The sequence below is a fragment of the Salvelinus alpinus genome, chromosome 4 (assembly GCF_045679555.1).
Source record: "Salvelinus alpinus chromosome 4, SLU_Salpinus.1, whole genome shotgun sequence".
Classification (NCBI taxonomy): Eukaryota; Metazoa; Chordata; class Actinopteri; order Salmoniformes; family Salmonidae; genus Salvelinus; species Salvelinus alpinus.
Window position 1 is genome coordinate 45420819 of NC_092089.1, and position 18316 is coordinate 45439134.

General features: G+C 43.0%; 3 protein-coding genes across 7 annotated transcripts; 1 reads left to right on the top strand and 2 right to left on the bottom strand.

The window, feature by feature from the left end:
* Positions 1-76: 76 nt before the first annotated feature.
* On the bottom strand, positions 77-2568 carry LOC139573697 (lysM and putative peptidoglycan-binding domain-containing protein 1-like). The gene is made up of 3 exons (XM_071397457.1): positions 2386-2568; positions 1872-2188; positions 77-772 (listed from the first exon to the last, which is right to left on the bottom strand). The coding sequence occupies exons 1-3, from the start codon at positions 2566-2568 to the stop codon at positions 586-588; spliced, it is 687 nt and encodes a 228-aa protein (XP_071253558.1). The 3' UTR covers positions 77-585.
* On the top strand, positions 2466-6284 carry scnm1 (sodium channel modifier 1). 2 transcript variants are annotated; one of them, XM_071397456.1, is made up of 8 exons: positions 2466-2584; positions 3204-3275; positions 3399-3487; positions 3587-3681; positions 3805-3905; positions 4000-4151; positions 4250-4382; positions 4585-6284. In XM_071397456.1, exons 2-8 carry the CDS (start codon positions 3262-3264, stop codon positions 4706-4708), a joined length of 708 nt encoding a protein of 235 aa, XP_071253557.1. In that variant the 5' UTR covers positions 2466-2584; positions 3204-3261; the 3' UTR covers positions 4709-6284. The 2 variants fall into 2 exon arrangements, with proteins under 2 accessions (XP_071253557.1, XP_071253556.1); XM_071397455.1 differs by lacking the exon at positions 2466-2584 and adding an exon at positions 2809-3005 and having other exon boundaries at positions 3205-3275.
* On the bottom strand, positions 6260-17925 carry LOC139573695 (tropomodulin-4-like). 4 transcript variants are annotated; one of them, XM_071397451.1, is made up of 10 exons: positions 17798-17925; positions 12199-12380; positions 11537-11693; positions 10803-10925; positions 8133-8225; positions 7892-8022; positions 7631-7738; positions 7361-7504; positions 6984-7128; positions 6260-6687 (listed from the first exon to the last, which is right to left on the bottom strand). In XM_071397451.1, the coding sequence occupies exons 2-10, from the start codon at positions 12304-12306 to the stop codon at positions 6665-6667; spliced, it is 1032 nt and encodes a 343-aa protein (XP_071253552.1). In that variant the 5' UTR covers positions 12307-12380; positions 17798-17925; the 3' UTR covers positions 6260-6664. The 4 variants fall into 4 exon arrangements, with proteins under 4 accessions (XP_071253552.1, XP_071253553.1, XP_071253554.1 ...); XM_071397452.1 differs by having other exon boundaries at positions 12199-12376; positions 17794-17905; XM_071397453.1 differs by lacking the exon at positions 17798-17925 and adding an exon at positions 15087-15220.
* Positions 17926-18316: the final 391 nt, after the last annotated feature.

The window sequence follows — 18316 nt, forward strand, 5'->3', positions numbered from 1 at the left end:
TCCACAATGCCCCGACATCAACCAAATTGAGATGGTTTGGGATGAGTCGGACTGCAGAGTGAAGGAAAAGCAGCAAACAAGTGCTCAGCGTATGTGGGAACTCCTTCAAGACTGTTGGAAAAGCATTCCTCATGAAGCTGGTTGAGAGAATGCCATGAGTGTGCAAAGCTGTCATCAAGGAAAAGGGTGGCTACTTTGAAGAATCTAAAATATATCATATATTTTGATTTGTTTTTGGTTACTACATGATTCCATATGTTTTATTTCATAGTTTTGATGTCTTCACTATTAATCTACAAATGGAGAAAACAGTAAAAATAAAGAAAACAATTGATTGAGTAGGTGTTCTAAAACTTTTGACCAGTAGTGTATTGTCAAAATGAAACTCATCCTCCCAGAAAAACAATTATATCAACAGTGCTAACGACCAACTTTCAAATACCAAGTCCATAGAGCAGCAGGTTACTCGTCAGTGAAAATAAGAACTCTCCTAAATCTGTATTGGCAGATTAGCTTGGAGGCCAATCTCTTTGATTCTTGCATTAGTACATGTGTCCCACGATCTGCCTGACAGAGGCAATGAAATCACAACTCAAAGATCTCATCCTCTCTTTCTCTCAGTTTCTTGGTGCATTTGGTGATGGTGAGGGGCACTGCACCAAGTATGGCTTGCTGATGCATTCTGGGAGAGGTGACGACCGTGGCACTGTTTGACCTTGTAAATCGACGGTCTGTTGTCTTACTGGTACAAGCTGCTTCCAAAGACGTCAATCTGTGATGGAAAACCCCAACAAGAAATAAACAGAAGCTTGACAAAATCATTATATGGAGAGCTAAGCACATCATACAGTGTTTCCCAAACCATGGGGTCGCGAGAAAAACGTAAATACATTTGTTTTAACTTGCTGTTGCCGCTAGATCCAATAAACAGAACGATTTCTATTTTCTTCCTACAAATATGTCTCCATCTTTTGAACCGTTTAAGCTTCAAAATATTATGACCCCATCACTCAAATATAAGACTTTGTTTCGTCCTACAATGACCACCAATGAATCATTAAAAGTGGACAAGACAAGGAACTAAATCACTCTTTTTTTTTTTAACACAGAAGATATATATTTTAAAAAATTGCCTGATCATCTTCTGAACTTCCCAATACCTTTCTGTTGAATGTCACTTCAAACCATACTTCCTTCAGATTGAAATACTGTCAAAAGTACTGATTTGCAATAGACTGTCTTAGCCCCAATTAAAAAATGGAAACATTGGCCGTTGATTACATACCTTTTTTACATGGTGGGGTGGCACATTTTTTTTAAATATCATAATGGGGTCACGGGCCAAAAAAGTTTGGGAACCCCTGATAATAACATGCTATTGATGTCATGACATCATCACATTGACACCCTACATGTTTAAATGGATATTAGCATTTCATCAAAGTTAAAGCTGCAAACTTTTAGGGCGACTGACCAAATTCAAATAGAAATGTGTTATAGATCTGTCATTCTCATTGAAAGCAAATCTAAGAAGCTGTAAATCTGTTCTTTGTGAAGTATTTCTATGCTTCCTTTTCTTAAATTTCGTTTTTGCATATTTTCTCTTTCGGTTTTGTACACCATATTCAAACAGCTAAATACAATATTTTTGGTTATGGAAAAGGCATTTCACAGCAGTTAAGATGGTACAATGATTCTCCACACTATATTTGCTTGTTTTGTCACAAACTGAAATTAGGCAAACTATTGGATTTTAGTGGAGCGATTTCTGCATAGTGCATCTTTAAGAACTTTAACGTAAACTCTCAGACTGACCACTAGTTTATGACAGGACAGAATAGTACGATATGAAGTTATCTGGGTGAATTTACCGTTTTTCTCCCTCTTGGCATCTTTTCACAGCTTGCTTGGACTGGCTGATCATACGATCCATCCTTTTTAAGAAATTCATTGGAGAAAGTTCTGATATGCCTTCTTGTGTCTTTTCAGAGTTGTTCACTGGCTTCCCATTTTGAGTAGAGCCTTCTTTACTTGTACTGTCCTGTACCTGGCCTGAGTCATCCTCAGTCACATCTACCCCACTATTAGCATCACTGTTGTAGTCTGACAGCACAGGTATGGAAAGAGACTTCTTTATGAATATTGAGTCATTCGTGTACAGTCTATTTGCTCTTTTGATTTGTTCCATCTGTTAAAAAGAGAAAATTGCAGAAGATGTGGGTTTATGAAGGTAAACAAAGTTATCACCATAGCAAAAGCCTACAAATTGCCAATTTTGAGTTGTCATGCAATAAAAACTCCTCATTGACAAACTGTCTGCTGCGGAAACATTTAAAATAGTCAAACAATTAGGAAGAATGTCAATGCCATTGTCTAGCTACTCACAGATACTCCATATTTCAACGCGAGTCCTTGCAACGTCTCTCCTGGTTGAACCTGGTGTTCAATTCGTCTTTGTCGTACCGGAGAAAGGTTGGATTGTACAAGACTGCCATATGACCTCGTGCGGTTACCGCGGAGTAGACCGCGTCCACTGGTTGAAAGAGGAGCCCGTTCCCCGTGGAACATGGTGGAGCTTGTAACTCTTAAGCTAACTATCAATAGTTTGCCAGCTAACTTTAGCTAAATCGCCTACCATACGAGTATACAGCTAGGAAACCCGTATAATCGTTATTGTAGGGAGGTGCTAGCTAATAACATGAGTGTTAAAGTGCATGTAGCTAGTTTACCTTATCCAGTCGACTAGTTAGCTTCTAAACAAAAACTTGCCATAAAGATTTATTCAGGCAGCTGTCAGTTTCCATGGTTGCCGTGGTATGACCAACTCCCATAATTCATCACTGAAAGCAGGAAGTAACGTTAGCTAAATTACAAACGGTTTTGAAGATGTTTGGAGTAGCTAGCTATTAGCAAATAAAGACATTCAACTACCAAATATATTTAGCTAAACCTAAATGTCGTTTAAAAGAGATGGCAATGATCAGAGTCAATTGAATATCCTCAAGGTAAGCCATCTTACTAGTTGTTGTTTACATAAATCAGTTTGGACGCATGGAGCAGCTTGTGACCATACATAACTGATTCTAACGTTACTTTAGCTAGCTACATGCTAACGTTTGTCATTTGTACTGTTTCATATTAGCTAACAACGTATTTAGCTAGTTAGATAACGTAGCTTGCTAACGTTAATTATTTATTTCCCAGAAACGGCGTGTTGCAGATCTCCTGTCCAATTTCATTCCAGAGGATGAGGCAGCCTTGATGAAAAATGGAAGGTGAAGCACCGGCATCATTGCTATCAACTGGAATGAATCCTTACCCAGATCTTACTGTTGTTTTAATTTGGCAGAGCAAGCACTTATCATGAGCATCTGCATTTTTTCCTAATTCCCTTTCAGATACACCTGCCTTGTGTGTTCATACCGCCCTGTTTTTGATACAGTTGACATACTGACAGTACACAGAAAGGGGAAAAGACATCTCGAAGGTGGTACATATGAATGATCAATTGTTTTCCCAAGCAGGAAGCTATATCAAAACCATCTGTGAAAGCTGAATGAACCTACACTAATCCTTTCTTTGCCAGGGATGAAGTGGTTTTATGGAAAGAAAACTCAACTGAAAAATGAGATATCTAAACGAAAACATGAAAACTATGTTCAAGCTGAAGATAGCCAACAGGTAAAGCTATATAACTAGCTCGGTTACTCAGTGAAATATTTTGTCTTTGTAAACCTGAGGCTTTAGACTAGTGTAAACTGGAGTGTTGACTATGCGTCATGTTGTTTTTTGTTTTCCCCATAGGAACCCTCTAGTTCTGCCCCCCTGTTGACACAGACACGTAAACTCACCCACCACGCCTTACTGAAGACTGTGCCATACAACAGTTGTCACACAAAGACCAGGTACTCTATGCTGAAAGTGATATGTTATTGTGAGCAGTACCCTACACATTATTACAATCACATGTTCATAGACCCCTTTGAAATGTATTTCCAGTACAAAGTCTGAAAAAGGATCAACTAGTTCCATTCCAGACTGTGACATCAGCCCCTCCAGCACAAGACTATCATCACCACATCAAACGTCAGTGGAGACGATAAGAGATACAGACATAATGTCCTTACCCAGTTCCAACAGTAATACAGCAGGTAAAGTCTAGATGTATTGTTAACGTTATCATATTACAAATCTATAATGATTGGTCTCCCCTCTAACCCTTTTGTTCAATGCCGTTCATCCTCACTAGTCAATCAGGGATCGTGTTCAATCGGGAGAAATAATGAAGTGTGTAAGGAGTCTCAGCCAACAGCGACCCAGGAGTCGGAACCTATGACAGCTCAAAGGAGGAGAGCGATGGAGCATTACCTTAAATTGAAAAGGTACTGTGTACCTAGAAAGTGTTGACTCATTCAGCGTCACCACTAATCTGCATTTGTCATTTCATTCAAATTTCTCACTGGCTTCAAGCATATTTTAAGTGTCGCTTTTCAAATGTGAAGGCTGCAGTTATGTAAGTTCACCACCAGAGGTCAGTATGCCATCTTAACTTTTCTACCACCTCTCTTTCACTTTCTGCCTCAGTGCGGGATGGCTGCAGGACAGGAGTGGCCAGTGGGTAAAGGATGAGAATGTGGAGTTTGATTCAGATGAAGAGGAACCCTCATTGCTCCCATCCTCTCCCCCCACTGACTCAACAGAGGGCTGACCAGATGAGCAGCAGTGACCAGACCAACACCACCACCTTCCCACAATCCTTAGCCCTTTCCTCAAACCCTGCCGCTGACACAAAGGTCCCGTTTGGACATACATCTGTTGACTCAACAGTTATGAAGTGCACTCTGTTGCGGTAATGACAACACTATAAGAGCAGTACTAGATCATCTTGAACTGCCTCCATGCCTCCCTATCTCAGGGAAGATGCATTGGTGCTTGAGACAATGCTCTGACTGATTCTCAGCACCCTTTGTCTTATTCCGTTTGCCCATTTTATTTAGGTCCAACACCTCCCCTGTTAAGGCTAAGCTTCTGTGAGTTTACCATAAATCAACAGCAGATAGGACAATATTACTGCTAATCTTGGTAGTGGAGCCACCGGTTAACATTCTTCTGAAGGTTCTCATTTGTGACTCACCCCTAGACCACTTTATATATTGGATAACCTAGAGAAAGGGAGCGTATGGACTTACCGTGGGTTAGTTTTAAATGATGACGTTGAAGTGTGGCAAAAACTGAGTACCTGATCATTATTTTTGAGCTCAGTGCGTGACTTCCACAAGACGTTTGGAATGTTTGTTGACAGTTTTTAGCTCTTGTGTCGACGCAGTCTTGTGTTCAAGACTGATGATGTTATGGAGTTAAATTGTCAATGCAATAAGTCATGTTGATTCTATCATGTTACTTGTACTTTTAGATGACTAAACAAAAGTTGTCCTCCACTGCTAACTAGCCACAATGTTCAATGTCTGTTTGAATAACCCAGATACAAGGGAGTAAAATAAAGCACCACTTAACTTAGAACTGTATACCAGGTCAGTCACTAAATACTTTGCTTGGTACCCTACATAACTATAAATACACATTCATTTTACTGTGGCTGAATGATCAAAGGGGAATAAATAACCCCAGGAATAGCATCTGGTATGGCAATACTGACCGTAAATCATTACAAGCCTGATCCCTGTGCCAAATGTCACTCTTTATGGATGTAGCCGTACCACTGCAATCAAGGTTTCTAAACCCGTCTCCCATTTATTCAAAACCTGCTAGGTGACATTTCTTAACAATAAATTATAAATGTTGCTTAAATTGAGCATGATAATCAAAACATTGCTTTTAATACAGGTATAAAATGAATGTGTACATGGAGAATGGAGCCACTCCAATGCTATGAAAATCCTCAGAGGTTAGCAGCTGTTTGGTGAAGGTTCATGAATCTCCTTGGGTGCATATGGGTGCCCCCTCCCCTTCAGACCCTTTTAAAAGTTGTTATATTCTGGGAAGGGTAACTCAAGCCCAGAGGACTAGGTTACATTCCCAATGGGGGGAGTAAAAATAGGTCAGGAGGTTTGGGGATCCGGCAGGCTCAATGAGGTATTGAATTGTTCCGATTCTCAAGATCTCGGAGCACACGGTATACTCTTGTATCTGCTTGTACCTTGTGTCAGCTCTGAAGTTTGAACCATGGAAATGATGAATGTTGAATATTATGTATGTTCACATGAGGTGATGAAATGGCAAAAATATCACATTCAGCCCATTAAAACAATTATTTAAACATTTTATTTCAAGTATTTACAGATTTTCTTTTCCTAGATATAGCACCACCACCATGTAGGAGTTCAGTTATTTTCTGAGTGTGTTTTCATGGCATAATCTAGAAGCATAAACGACACTTTACAACGCTTTTTTACAATGCTTTTATGATGAATTCAATGGTCTACAAAAAGCTGTTTGTGGTTAATGAAATGGAAAGCTTGGACACAGACATAGAAATTAACACCCGGCCTTATGAGGAGCACAGAGAGGTTGTAAGGGTTTGTTGCGCCCCATTGACAAAGCTAGCGCAAAGCTGTCAATGGCAGTTGTTTGAGTTGTTAGGTCCAAGGGGCTGAATTGATAGGCTAGCGTCTTGTGAGCGCAATCTTGTTGCTCCACTCTCGTCTCATCTTACTCTCTGTTGACGAACTGGATAGAGAAAGAAAAGGAACCATATGAATCAGCCAGAGTGCATTGTCAAGGGTCATCCGAAAGCTGAAATACCTCAATAACAGGTTAGAACACCTAGGACAACTAAACATGAACTGAAAATAGCTCATCTGTCATTATGTCAGAATTATAGCCACTTTCTGAGGGTATTATGACAGCCTCGTCACAAAAACCCTAACAGGAAGAATGTCAAGCACTTAAAAATTGACCATGTTCAACGAAGCACAACTGAAATACAATAATTGACAGTACGCATGCATTCTCAAGACACTCACTCATGTCATTGTTCTTGGTGATGGCGATGGCTGCTCTAGCCCGAGGCCCCTGCTGGGTGAAGTGGTAGCCGATCTTTACGATGCTGGAGTTGTTCTCCAACATGGTGGCAATCTCCATCTCACAGGAGTCCCCCAGTTTCTGTCTCTAGGAGTGGGGTGGGTTAAAGGATGAAAAGGACTTCAATAACTACACAAAATCACAGCATTGTCTTGTTATAAGTTTATCATTGTTTTTTCTCTACAAAGTCTTTTAATGTTTCTTGAGGAACTCAGGGAATTTGTTTTATATTCAGTTGTTTATACAGCATACAGCGTATGTAGCACTATTCAAATGTATGTATTCATACTACAGCATACTTTCTGTATGGGTGTCTGACCTGGTTGTCAATCTTGATCTCGGTCAGTGTGGTGTTGCTGGCCATGGCCTTGACGATGGCATTCATGCCCTCGCAGGTGATGAAGTTGGACTCGATGTTAAGACTCTGCAGAGTGGTGTTCTCCTGGAGCATCTCAGCAACAGCCTGATTCACACACAAACACACTTATGTTACTAGAGTCACATTCATTAGTAGCACGGGGAAAATTACAATAAAGATGTGAAAATTAAGATTCTTTGTTGCTAGTCTGGGGGAGAAAGATGTACTCACATAGGCCACGGGGTCATTGCTACGGGTAGCGGCAATGCTCAGATACTCCACGTGAGTGTTGCCCTTCATCGCCTCAAAGATCTCTTTCAGCGTTGGGATGGGAATGTCCTACAGGACGGACAGATGTCAATCACTTTATGCTGATTCAGTACGCCATAACACACGAGGCTACACGCTACCATCAAGTGATCTCATCCTCCATTGTAGAATTGGTCACTATGTACGTTCAGACCACAGGATCTAAAGCCCACTAGGCTTCACCTTGATGTTGTTGAGGTTGACATCAAACAGGCTGCTGTCGTTATTCTGGATCTGCTGAAGGGTCTCCTCCACGTTTGTGGGGTTGGGGGGCTCGTCTGGGAAGATCTTGAATGCATCTGGTTTTACTACACCTAAAAGCACAGGAGTATCACAGGTTAGTGTAAGACTTTCCTAAACATGTAATATACTGAATACCGTAGTAGGTGTGTTCTGCTCTGTTGGTCAACCTCTTCATACGTACTGTTGATGCCCTCTGTGTTGGCGATGGTACCAGTGGTGCCCAAGGCGTCGTAGTACTGCTTGTTGCTCATCAGTGTGTACATTCCCAGAATAGCTGCAAAGAAATGGGACTGATTTATATATCTGTAACTCTCATTCATCATTCAGTAATATTTCCTCAGTTCAACATAATTAATGGTAGCTGTCAGCTGAGACCTTTAGCATGTTATTGTCCCAGTAAGTAATCACAAGGCCTTCATTATAACTAAACTGAGAGTGTATGTGACTGCAATTATTTATGAGGGCATTGTTTTGATAGGCAGGTCTCCCAATCTCAATTATACTCTACATATCTTCATGTAGAGAGGTGTATCTATTTCAACAACTGAATTGTACATTTACAGTATACACCCAACACTGTGCAGTACATTGTATCATGAGGTACAGTATTTACCATGTTATGCACGTGCCTACTCTGTGTGTCTGCTTGACCAGATAAGGACATTGTAGCCTTTCCTCAGTTCTTACAGAGAGAGCTGCAGTCACTGTCTCTAATCTCAGTGCCTCCAGGCCCTAAGGACGTTATGAAACCAAACATTAATGCGAGCCATGCAGACACACCAAGCCCAATGTTATTCTAACTGAAAATGGGCCAACACATAATGAATGGTTATTTGGCCCCTAATTTAGATGCATACATAGACATAGAGGCCATTGTATTGTTCAGTTTGACACCATGCCCTGGGGACAAGTACTTTAAATTCCAAATATGTGGGTGAGTTAGCTCAGCTAAGCACTGCTAATTTTACAAGATGGGACGTAGAACAATGGGCTCCTAAAAATATTGGACTGGAGCTGCTGTTGCTTTGCTCAAATCCCCAGTAGAGGGCAGCACTTTGAATATCTCTCACAGTCTCATTACAGACGGCCCCTCGCCACCAAACTGTGTCACACACCAACTGCTGTGACAGCAATCCCCCACCGCCCCCCCGCCCACAGGCTCCGACCTGGGGCAGGCTGGGAATTATGGGAGGGAAGGCCTTGTGAGGAGACAGGGATCCAGAGACAGCTGGTCTGGTGCAAAATGTGCCAATGTCACCCGGCTTGACTCTACAGTAGCTTTACAGTACATCCCAGCCTCTCAATAATAACAACAATTCCCCAAATACCATCAGTATTATTAAGAGTGAATAAAAAGCATTAATTAAATCTCAACTGACTGAGGTCCCTCTCCCTCCCTTGCTGCTGGTGGAACCGGCCAGGCAGCTATGCTATTGTGGACTCAGATCCAGCCCCAAACAAAAGAGTGACAGAGGCTAACGAAAGTTTAATCCTCATCTGGACTCCCTCCAAGGTCAAAACTGTGTTCTCAATGAGGGGGTTAATGACAGGCTAATCTATGTGGACACACAGTTCCACTCCCCAAACTCCCCCACTGTCACTTTCCAGACGCCTTTGCTCTGTGGCGGTGGCTCTGCCGCTAAAGGAAAAGCAGTCAGGAGGCCTGCCTCCCCTGCACCGTGGCTGGATACGGAGTGGGATTTAACTATTGTGATAAACAGTATTTGTTCTGGGCCATACTCTGAATGATATGTGAATAAGGGTGTTATGGTCTCATATGGTTGTGCAGCTCAAAAGAGGCCGAGGCGTGAATTCTCATCGAATTAGATATCATTTGGAAACAGAAAATGTACTATGTGTTTTTTTGGGTGGAAATCACCTATATCAAATTGAACCATAAATAATTGAGTTGTTTTGAAACAATGTCAGAAAGCACATTTTGCAGATGCAGTAAATTATGAAGTCCTTGTTATGCGTTGATATGAAGTAAGCACAGTGTGAGTGTAAAAACAACCAACAAATCGGGTTGGCACTGTAAGTGATGACCGCATTATGAGACCAACATATCTGTTCAAGCATTTGACATCTCCATTGGGGTAAACATGAAAAAAATTAAAACATGTTGATTCAATTAATTACGTTTAAAACAAGGTTGCCTCTTGTTTGGTGTAAATTGATATAGTACCTTTACCCAACAGACAAGTCTTTGACTCCCTCCCCATCCCTCTTTCCATTCCTCCCTTCTTTTGGTGGCTCTTGGCCAGCTTATTTTCGTGTTGCTGCTGAGCGCAGGAAATTGGAGCCCCCCCCATGCCATGTCCCACATCCCATGTCTCTGCATGTCTGTATGTGTGGGATTGGGTCTGTGAAGCACTGGAACAATAATATTATGGACCAATGAGCAATGGAATAATATGGGCTTATGACAAAATAATAAAATAGGCCAGGGTCACTGTAAACAATTGGGTCACAATACACAGGACCAGCCCCAGGCATAAGATTTTGAAAAAGGTCAAGTTTTTGCTGTGAGCCAATGGGGTAACCAAGGATAACCATGGGCTGTTTTCTCCCAAAGCGGGCGGGGCCACAATGTTCTATTTAATACCAGCTGGGAGTATTGGGCAACATCACATTGAAACAATGTAAGGACAGAGAGGGATAGGGCGGCAGGTAGCCTAGCGGTTGGGCCAGGTAACCGAAAGGTCGCTGGTTTGAGTCCCCGAACCAACTCGGTGAAAAATCCTTTGATGTACCCTTGAGCAAGGAACTTAACCCTAATTGCTCCTGTAAGTCGCTCTGGATAAGAGCGTCTGCTAAATGACAAAAATGTAAAAAATTGATAGGTTCTCACCTGCGATGTCACACATCTCAGCGTCTGTGGCATTCTTCAGAGCCTCCTCCAGCTCAGGCTCCAGGGTGATCTGCTCATGGTCGGGGATCTTTCCATGGCCCTCCTTAGGAACAAACGCTCTCCCTGGAGAGGGACAGAGAGAGAGAGAGAGAGAGCGAGAGAGAGAGAAGAAGGAGAGAAGTAGAGAGAAAGACACACATACAGAGGGACTGTCAGGGCAACTAGTATCCAAGGGGTCATGAGCAGACTGTAAACAAACAGTACCTATAGCACCAGGGGAAAACCTTTGTTCTCTCAGTATGTATCTTGTATCATATAACTTTCTATTGAGATTCTAAAGAATGACATGATTGTAATATTCCCCTTACAGTGGATTTGTTTTTGTTTTAGTAAAACAATGATTTGGATTGTTTCTGAAAACACTAAGAAAGCCCTGGTTTATATGGGCTTTGTGAATAAACTCCAATAAACTACATTTTCTATTGTATAATTGTATGCATCTCATTTCCATTTCAATGTTACACAAACCGCTAAAATTACACTTTTAAGTCATCACTTATCATTACTTATTTATAAAGTTAAAAACATTGGATTGTTTTTCAGTTTAAAGCAGTGGTTCTGAAACTGTGGGTCGGGACCAAAAAGCCACTCATGTAAGAGCCCCCCCCCCCCCCCCCGGTGTAGTGTGGAGTAGTGGAGTCAATAGAGCTGTTCAGTAGTGTAGTGTACCGTACCTTTCTTCTCGCCAGTAAAGGGCACCAGGTCGTCTCTGTCCTCGTGCTCCAGAGCTGTTTTCTCTAAGTGATCCAGCAGGGCGTCACGGTCAAACGCCCCCGTTGAGCTCTTCTTGGTCTGGTCACGCTGGCGGTACCCGGCTGGCAGGATGGCATTCTGGGACAGAAACAGTAGGGGTCAGAGGCCATGTGGACATTGTACAAAGAGTTCTGAATCCTCTGGGGTTTTAGTAGCTGGTTGTGTGAGACTGTGGTTTTTGAGATGTTGGAAAATGGATTTATACGATTTGTAACTACAGTATAAAGCTGCGTAATCCCCAGGAAATTCCTAAGTAAGTCTTACAATGTCAGAGAACAAGATAACATGGGAATTATGTTATTGGCAGTGCCTCAGTTGTGTTAGTGTTCTGTGTGTATCAGTGAATCTGTTGTGTAAGGTATGCCAGGATTGTGGGTTCGGTTCGCAGGGACACCCACACGTAAAATGTATGCATATATGAATGTAAGTCGCGTTTGGATAAAAAGCGTCTGCTAAATGGCACATTATTATTATTATTATACTATGAGCCTTGTGGATACCTCAGTCTTTGAGTCCCTGGAGTTATCCTTTCTACAATTAACTCCCTTATTTGCCACAAGGGGCCCTCTGGGGCCCTCAGTACCTCGGGGTCCATCTCCAGCAGCTCACACTCCAGCGCCTCTATCTCCTCAGGGCTCATCCCTTTGAGGATGGCATCCTCGTCGATGTCCCGTGGGTCGCTTTTTGACATATCTGCAGGCTGGCTGGGCTCCTAGCTAGAGTCACAAACACACCACACACCCCTGGGGTAGAGCAGGGCACTTTCTGTGGGGAGAAGCAAGAGAAAGGAGAGGATGCACTTGTGAGACAGGGATACAGATTGGACAGATCTTGACAGATATGACCTCGCAGATAATAATAGCGAAGGATACTATGTGTTGGTGTCCTATTAGAACTAGCCAGTGTGAGAGAACCTGGGTAGCTAGGCCTTAAGCACACAAACTATTTTAATTTACTGTGTCTCGTGAGCAACTTATGTGTCACGACTTCCGCCGATGTCGATGCCTCTCCTTGTTCGGGCGGCGTTCGGTGGTCGGCGTCGCCGGTCTTCTAGCCATCATCGATCTACTTTTCATTTTCCATTTGTTTTGTTTTGTCTTCCCACACACCTGGTTTCAATTCCATCATTACATCTTGTGTATTTAACCCTCTGTTCCCCCCATGTCCTTGTCCGGAATTGTTTATTGTAAGTGCTTGTGCACGTATGCTGGTGTGTGACGGGTTTTGTTACCCATTGTTTGTTTGTTCTATTTTACGGTAGTTTTTATTATTAAACTGTTCCGTTGGAACACAGTTTTTGCTCTCCTGCGCCTGACTTCTCTGCCGCCAGTACGCACCCTTTTCATTATGATCTCTATTGAGTATTATTGTTGCCAGTCCGCAGTGTTGCCTCTGACGGTATGATGGTAATAATAACTGTATTTCCAGTGATAAACACACATTTCCCTGGAGAACCCTGCTGTCCACATTAATGCACAAATAAGCACTGCCATAACACACAAACACTGCAACATTTTAACTGAGCACACTTTTTTCTCCGGAAACTGAACTGAAATGAACACACTCCTATAGAACTGAAGCTATGGATTCAAAAGGGAGAGGGAGAGAGCGAGGGAGAAGGAAAGAAAACGTGAAAGCGAGGGAGAGAGAGTGCAGGTTCTTTGCTATTCTTAGTTCCAATGTGGTGAGCTAGGGGTTTAGAGTTACAGAGGCGAGGATAGCGGAGCAGAGGGATGCGTTCCCTTATTTATCACTGGCTGACACCCGCTAGCGGCCCCACCCATATTCCCTCTACACCCACCGGTGGACAAGCCCAGATAGAGACACAGATCTGAGGTCAGTTTCAAGCGAAAGATGAGCTCAACCATGAAACAAACACAAAGCTTAGCACTCAGTGGAGGAAATACCACAACAATATCATACTGTATATAACTCTGGCAAAACAGGTGACTCATAAGTATGAGTAATGCACCTATCAAGTGTAGGGTCAAATCCATCTACATTTTCAATTTTAAATCTGCATTCCATTTCATATTGGTCTTTTTAGGAAACACTTTCAGAATTGACCCTAATTATAGACCCTGACCACTTATATGTTATATTCACGTCACCCCGCTCCTCCGCTCTCTCCACTGGCTTCCAGTTGAAGCTCGCATCCGCTACAAGACCATGGTGCTTGCCTACGGAGCTGTGAGGGGAACGGCACCTCCGTACCTTCAGGCTCTGATCAGGCCCTACACCCAAACAAGGGCACTGCGTTCATCCACCTCTGGCCTGCTCGCCTCCCTACCTCTGAGGAAGTACAGTTCCCGCTCAGCCCAGTCAAAACTGTTCGCTGCTCTGGCACCCCAATGGTGGAACAAACTCCCTCACGACGCCAGGTCAGCGGAGTCAATCACCACCTTCCGGAGACACCTGAAACCCCACCTCTTTAAGGAATACCTAGGATAGGATAAAGTAATCCTTCTAACCCCCCCCCCCCCCCTTAAAAGAGTTAGATGCACTATTGTAAAGTGGTTGTTCCACTGGATATCATAAGGTGAATGCACCAATTTGTAAGTCGCTCTGGATAAGAGCGTCTGCTAAATGACTTAAATGTAAATGTAAATGATATGGTAAATCAAATAACAAAAGTTGAAAAAGTACGTCTACCATTGCAACCGAAACAGTTCTATGAGAGCTATTCAAGGGTTACTGAGCTCCCAAGTCAGTGATTGGCAATTAAACACCCCAAGTCAATAACAGAAAACCAAATGCATCCATCAATAGGAAATCAATGTCCTGAGTGTTGAACAAGTCCATTAGCAGCTTATTGTTGTGGTGTCTAACCTTGTTCCTTTCTGCAAAGGTAACAGTGGTGTGCTTTGTAGCCCTTGATCAAGTTACAATGTCAAATGTTATTAGAGTGGCCACGCACATCTTGTGACTTATTGCAAACAAACACCTACACACCTTGTGACTAACGAATAGACGGCTTTCACAGAATGCTTAGTCTACCTGTAAATAAGGCTCTGGTGATGACAATACACTTTGACAGAACATCTCAAATTGGTAAGTCTTCTGAGACACACTGTGATTGTGTGTGTGTGTGTGTGTGTGTGTGTGTGTGTGTGTGTGTGTGTGTGTGTGTGCGTGCGTGCGTGCGTGCGTGCGTGCGTGCGTGCGTGCGTGCGTGCGTGCGTGCGTGCGTGCGCCTGTGTCCCTGTGTGTACACGTGTGTGTTGCCATGTCGTAATTAGTGAGCTATCATAGAATTACAGTAAAACATACTCTTACCACAGAAATACTGTAAAGTGTGTGTATAATAACTTCAAGTGTGGCATGTGTCCATGTATGTTTGTGTTCAGTGGAGGGGACACCTCGTCAGCACAGTGCAGCTCTAATGTTTTAAGCCAATGACACGAACACTGGATCAAACAGCTGAGTGTGGAAAAAGATGGAGGTAATTATGGAGAAAACAACTGTATGAACCTTTTAGTTCACGTGTTTCCCTGATGAAGGCGTAGTGCCGAGAAGCATCGGCATTTTGTTTGTTCTCTTGTACATTGCAGGAACAACTTGGCCTTGACTGGATGCAAAAGCAGCACGGCTTTCTCCTTTTCTCATTTGTATGGACAGATGAGGACAAACTTACTCCTGAATGTAGCTCAATGAAGTAGTAACACAATGGGGCAACATCCAAACATGAATCTCCTGATTCAACTGCACCAAAGCCCTTGAGCCCATGAGGTTTGTTTGAATAATAGGCTGCATAAACTGTCGCTCTGAGTTTTACAACGTCCTGGCCTCAGAATACAACACTACCAAGGGCAGAGGTTTTACTGTGTATGAATGAGACTATACCGTTTCAGCACAACAAGTGTTCTATCAGAAACCTTAAAAAGCCTTCTGACAAATGTGCTTGATAAGTGTTCAAGAGGCAGAATGCCATGTTTTGATTCATTGTGTCATTTTAATGCTCTTTTAACCAATCAGAATTCAGGATTTAATGAGCATATTTAATATTCTGGGAGACGTCAGACTGGAAAGTAGTGTGCACACACCTGTCCCTAGTATTCCCATTGGGTTTATATGGGAACCAACCTAGTATCTGAGCGGAACAGTGTCACCTGTCAAAGCCAGCTGGCTCAGGACATTTCTTTCCATCCGGAACCCCAACCATTCCCTGCACCTGGGTTATGCCTGGCTAAGAGATTCTCTTGGGAAAGATAGTTATTTCATCACTACCCACTACTAAACAACATACCACTTCAAGCAGCTTTATCTTCGTTGTGGCCGCTAACCATCTGAGGAGTTGGTTAGCAAAATCCCAGCGACCTGTGCCGCTCCGTGGACCTCTGGTTTAGCCAATCAAAACTTCAGGAAATTGACACCTGGCTGCACAGATAGCCACACAGAGCACACCTGTTGAGAGGAGTGGGGACCACCAAACTGATGCATCCCCCTATATTCATCGTGGCTTTACGTTAATTTCCCATCAACTGCATGGCATGGTGGCCATGATGTCACATGCTGTTGTGTTGGAGAGGCTCTGCTTTTTCCACTGGTGGCATCTGGTTCTGACAACGCTCACTCTCACTTTGTAATCTCGGCTACTCTGTGTAGGTCCACTAAAAGCTTGTGGAGCCTTGGGACCAAATTAAGGGTCCACAAGCTGTATGGTGATGTCCATTCCAAGTTCATGATCCCACAAAGTCCAAGTCTCTGAGAGGTACAAAGTTACAACAACTCATACAAAACAACTGTCTTGTTGTACAGTCCAAAGTGACTACGTACAGACACGCCACATGACTTGGGTGAAACTGGAAAGATCATGAGAGAGAGGGCCCAAAGTGTCAAAGCAGTGAGTCACTCCTCCGGTTGACACATCAGAAGATTTCACACTATTTGCTGGTTGACTCCTCCAGGTCTTACTGCACAAGTGTAAAATTCCAAATCAACCACAACTTAATTTTAGCTTCACAGGTCAGCTACTTCCAACGGTGTAAATCTTCCCCGGCTTGTGTTGCGGCCTTCACCCCACATTGAAGCTCCACTTGGAGGACTAAAAGCAACATGTCTGAGAATATCTTCTACTGTCCAACATGGAAGGGTTGTTGTTCAAATGAATTGTGGGGGGAAAAAGAGGCAAAGTTACCTGAAAAATGTTAATGCTCATATTTTTATTTTGCTGAAGAAACTGGTATTTGCCATTCACCATAAATACACGTTTTGATGACAACACATCAATATGGAAGTTTTCATAGCCTGAAAGCAATGACATTGTTTTTCAAGTACAAACAACTGTTCAGAAAAGAGTAAGCACTATTGAATAGGTGGGAATTTATCTTTACAGCAATACAAGGACATTGTAATTCAGTTCCAATGCATCTCTAAGCTGCCGTAACTCCACATCGTTAGCCACGGTGAAGACACACATTTTGTGCCTGTTTTAAAGACTTTAGCACAAATCAGCCACAACTGGCCCCAGAGACGACTTGATCCAGCCAACACAGCTATTCAAACGCCATGTGTTGCAGTGAAGTTAGCTGGGAGTGGGGGGGGGGGGGGGGGGGGACACCCCTTTAAATCTACCATACCCTGAGACAACACCACAAAACTGTATAGTGATAGACAGCTATGAGATGACTTAACCACAGCATACAGCAAAAGATCTTCAATTGAGTGACAATACTTTAGCTTAGGGTTTCACTGGACTCCCATAGAAGAAACAGGAAAAAGTATCTGCATACTTCCAGTCAGATGAAAATGTATTTAATTGTGGCTGAGCTTTCGGTCAGTCGACCTTCATCAGGGCACTGGACTCCCATAGGAAATACCCAACTGTCAACTGTCAAAGTCGTGGCCAAAATAATCCAAGGCAATTAGAAGACCAACACACCAACTTCTACAGTCAAAGTTAAGTATCAAGCAATACCAACATAAACCCAATGTTGGATGAAACGAACCTGCTATAAAGTTGTTCAATTCTAATGCTGTCAAACTATATTCACATACTCGTCTCCCTAACTTTTCTGTCCCTGACACAGTCTCTCACACACAGACACATGCACATTGGGTTAAGCTTAGCCCCAAGCAGACACAGAGAGAGAGAAAGAGAGGGAGAGAGAGAGATTAAAGAAAGGGCCACCCTCATGCCAACGGTATCCCCACAGTTGAGAGAGAAGCAGCCTCCCACCTACCTTCACAGAGTTGCAGTGCTGGAGCCCTCTACAAGGCAAAGCCTGCTGTTGGAACCCGAGAATGGCGTTTCTCTTTTTTCTATCCCCTCCCACCGGTTTTCTTTTTTCTATACCCCCCTCCCCTCCTCTCCCCTCCACTCCCTTCTCCTATCTCCCCCTCCCCTCTCCTCTCTCGCTGTACAGCCTTCTATGCTGAGACAGGGATACTGGCAGCACTTTGAGAGGTCAGCATTTTATTATTCTGGCTTTGCAAGAGCGACTGTGAATCACTGAGTAGAGTGAGAGAGGGAGGGAGCGGGAGAGGAAGAGGGAGGGAGGGAGTTGAGCGATGCCAATGTGCTAATCAGTGCCTCAATTAATAGAGAGCGTGTGTAGTGTAGTAGGTAACAGGGACATCTACTGGTGCTTTCTGAATTTCCGACAAAAGTTGTAACTACAGCTTATCAAGTTAAGACAGTATACAGTGGTACTCTGTGGTATTCATAATTCCTATCGTACATTTACTCAACATCTCCATCC